At 58.5% G+C, this 3,259-nt stretch overlaps 1 gene segment (V, D, J or C); it reads left to right on the forward strand.

The window, feature by feature from the left end:
• Positions 1-2,421: 2,421 nt before the first annotated feature.
• LOC102373966 lies at positions 2,422-2,938 on the forward strand. The segment is given in 2 exon segments: positions 2,422-2,533; positions 2,622-2,938. Coding segments are annotated over 2 exon segments (363 nt in total).
• The last annotated feature ends 321 nt before the right edge of the window (positions 2,939-3,259 follow it).

Here is a 3,259-nt window from a genome sequence, read left to right on the forward strand (position 1 = left end):
GGCATCACCCCCCCACCCCCCTGGGTCCTGGAGATATCTCCTCTGCCCCACCCACCCCCACCGCCCCCGGTGAAAGACAGTATCAAGCCGCACCAAAAAAACTGAGGCCAGCACTGGGACTCCCCCCAGCCCGGGGCTCCCTGCCTTTCACCCTGAATCCCCAGGTCCAGAACTACTTCTACTGAGGGCAGAGAGGCAAGTCCAGGCCAGTCTTCCCTGTGGCCATCATCCCATGGCCCTCTCCCATTTGCTGCTTCTCCCCTCCCTGCTGGGGACCTTCCCCTACAGCTGGTTCAGAGCAGCAAACAGCTTCCTGATCCAGCCCCCAGGTCTCTTAGGGCAGCTAACTCAGGCAAGGCTGATAGTGGCTGGGGGGGGGGGATGATTACAGCCCTCATTAACCCTTCCTAAGCTGCTGCTCTCTGACCTGCATCTTCCCTATCTAGCCCTGCCTGGAACTGGTGTATCGGACCAAGAGGCCCCTGCACAGACAATCCACAGCCCCAGAGACTTTGACTGCCCCTCCTTATCCTGGCAGCAGCTCTGCAAGGTATTTCATCCTCCTAAAGAGGAGGGAGAGGCAAGGAAGCAGCACTACATTGATGCTGCCCTGATATTAGTTACTTTTGCATCCTACCTCAGTTTCCAGGTGCAGCTGGTGAAGTTTGGAGGGGATATGAGGAAGCCTGGAGACCCTCTGCACCACTCCTGCAAAGGCTCTGGGTTCACCTTCAGTGACAACTACATGGACTAGGTGCAACAGGCCCTGGGAAGGGGCTGGAGGGGGTGGCTGCCTGCAGCTACTTGTGAAGGACACAGCTAGTAGTACTCCTTGGCTATGAAAGGGCAATTCACCACCTCCAGGGACAGTTCCCAGAACCTGCTGCACCTGCAGATGAGCAGCCTGAGCCCCAGGGACACAGCCTGGAGCCCCTAGCCCAAAGCGCCCTATTCCCTCTCCCTAGTCTGGCCTGGCCCCTGGGTTCCAGCTTGCCCCAACTCCAGCCCTGCTCTGTCACCCCGTCAGGTTGTCACCTTTTTTTTTCTAGGGTCCGGAGAAGGGCACAGGGTCTTGCTTGTGCCAGCTAGAGTCTCTGTTCTAGAGAGCTCCTAGTTCAAGATACAGGAGTGGGAGGTGGAGGGGGGGGCCGAGGGGGAGGCAGGGTCACAGTGGCCATGCAAGAAGGTGGCCTGGTCTCTGTAATGCTCCAGTCTGTCCCCTATATCCCCATTGCTGTCACTGAGCTCAGTGACAGCAGTGCAAGGGAGCTGGACAGGGCAGAAGGGAAAGGGCCAAGGAACTGAGGCTTTGGGGGCTAAAAGTCAGCTCCCCCAGGCCCTGAAGGCAGCAGCAGCATGGACTCCAGTCCAATGCCGGGCTCAGCATGGACCCACCAGTAATGGGGCCAAGCAGTTTGCTCTGAAGCAGCCAGTTGGCATCTGGGCCCAGGCAGAAACAGGGAGAAGAAAACCTCCCATGGGCACACACATGAGCACACTTCCCCATCTGCCCTAGCCCCAAAGCGAAGCCCAGGCATACTCCCTCTATGCAAATCCAAGTCTTGCTCCCTGTGGATCACCATCTGTCTGCAGTCCTCCAGCACCAAGTCCTGCCTGTGCTGGACACACACAGTGATACAACGCGGGGCAAGGAGCAGTTTCCATGTAAGACAGGCTGGGGCTTTGAAAGTCATGCGCTGCAGGAGCTGACAGGACACAGAGTCCTGGGGCTGCTCAGGGGAGGGGAAGGGAAGAAGGCTTCATCCCTCTTCTCCTTCCTCTACAAACTGCAGCACTCAGCAGGAGCCATTGCATGAATGAGTGAACAAGGAGGCCCCTCTCTCTCCCTACCTACATGTGCACATGCACGTGCGCACACGCGCGCACACACACACACCATCTGGGCCTCAGCTCAGCCTGTTCTCCTGTCTGACCCCTCTAGGAAGGATCCAGCCCCCAGGTGGAAATACGTTTTCGAGGGAGGCAGAAGAGGGCAGACGTCCCCTGTCCTGGGGTTACAACCAGAACCCGGCTGCTGGTTTGGGGCCTCTGAAAGAGCAGCAGATACAAACACCGGGGACACTGGCAAGGAGACAAGGGCTGTGAGAGCTCACACCAGTTACAGCACCTGAGAGACTATCCTTGGTTCTTGCTGACGAATAATAGGCCCCACAAATAGGTCTCGTCGCAGAGGGGACCAGTGCAGGGGACAGAGCTGATCCAGACTGCTCCAGGTCAGGGTTAAAGGGATGTCAGAGCTCAGGGCCAAGTGTCCCTTCCCTCTGAGATAACTGTGGATCTAACTCTTTGCACGTTTTTGCATGGTTTTGCATTGGGCATAAGGCCCTGGGGCCAGGTATGCAAATGATCCTCCACGTTTCATTTAAGAGCAGAGGCTTCCCCTCGTTCTGGGCAATATCTGGCCAGTCCCAGCCCCTGTGACCTGTTTCATCTCGGCCTGCTCCAACTTTCTGGCCCACAGGAAACATGGGCCTTTTGCTCCTGTCCCTCCTGCTCTTGGCCAGTGCACCAGGTAAGTCCCTGTCTGCAGAGTCTCCCCAGGACTGCCTGCCCCCAACCTCTGCCACCTCCCTGACAGCTCGTCTCTGTGCTCTCTGCAGGGGTCTGCTCCCAGGTTCAGCTGCTCCAGGCCACTGCGGCCCAGGAAAAGCCTTCAGGGACCTTGAGACTCACTTGTGCCGTGTCTGGATTCTCCCTCACTGCCAGTGGGAACAGAGTGAGCTGGATCCGGCAACCCCCAGGGAAAGGCCTGGAGTGGCTGTGCCTCATCTACTGGGATGATGACAAGCGCTACCAGGACTCCATGAAGTCCCGCCTGACCATCTCCAGGGACACGTCCAAGAGCGAGGTGTATTTGGAGCTGACAGGACTGGAAGCCAGAGACAGCGGCACCTATGACTGTGCCGGAGCACAGTGACACACTGCCATGGGGACCCTGTACAAATACCCGCTCTGCAGGGATGGAGACTGTTAGAGCGCCTGGCCCTGCCAGCTCCTCCCCCTCAGCATGATCTCTGTGCACATCAGGGGCCAGGCCCTCAGAGCGGTGACTCGGTCTGGCCCCATGTCCCAGGAGCTGCCCTTGGCCCTCTATGGAGGCTCTGCCCCAGCCTACGATGGACATAGGGTTTTGCTAGAGCTCAAGTGCCTGCCTGGAAACGTCAGAAAGGCTGGGGACCCCCAGTGCAGGGCAGGGCAGGGCAGGGGCAGCCAGGGCTGGGACAGGGGCATCCTGTCC

Source organism: Alligator sinensis, unplaced genomic scaffold, assembly GCF_000455745.1.
Source record: "Alligator sinensis unplaced genomic scaffold, ASM45574v1 scaffold2604_1, whole genome shotgun sequence".
Lineage (NCBI taxonomy): Eukaryota > Metazoa > Chordata > Crocodylia > Alligatoridae > Alligator > Alligator sinensis.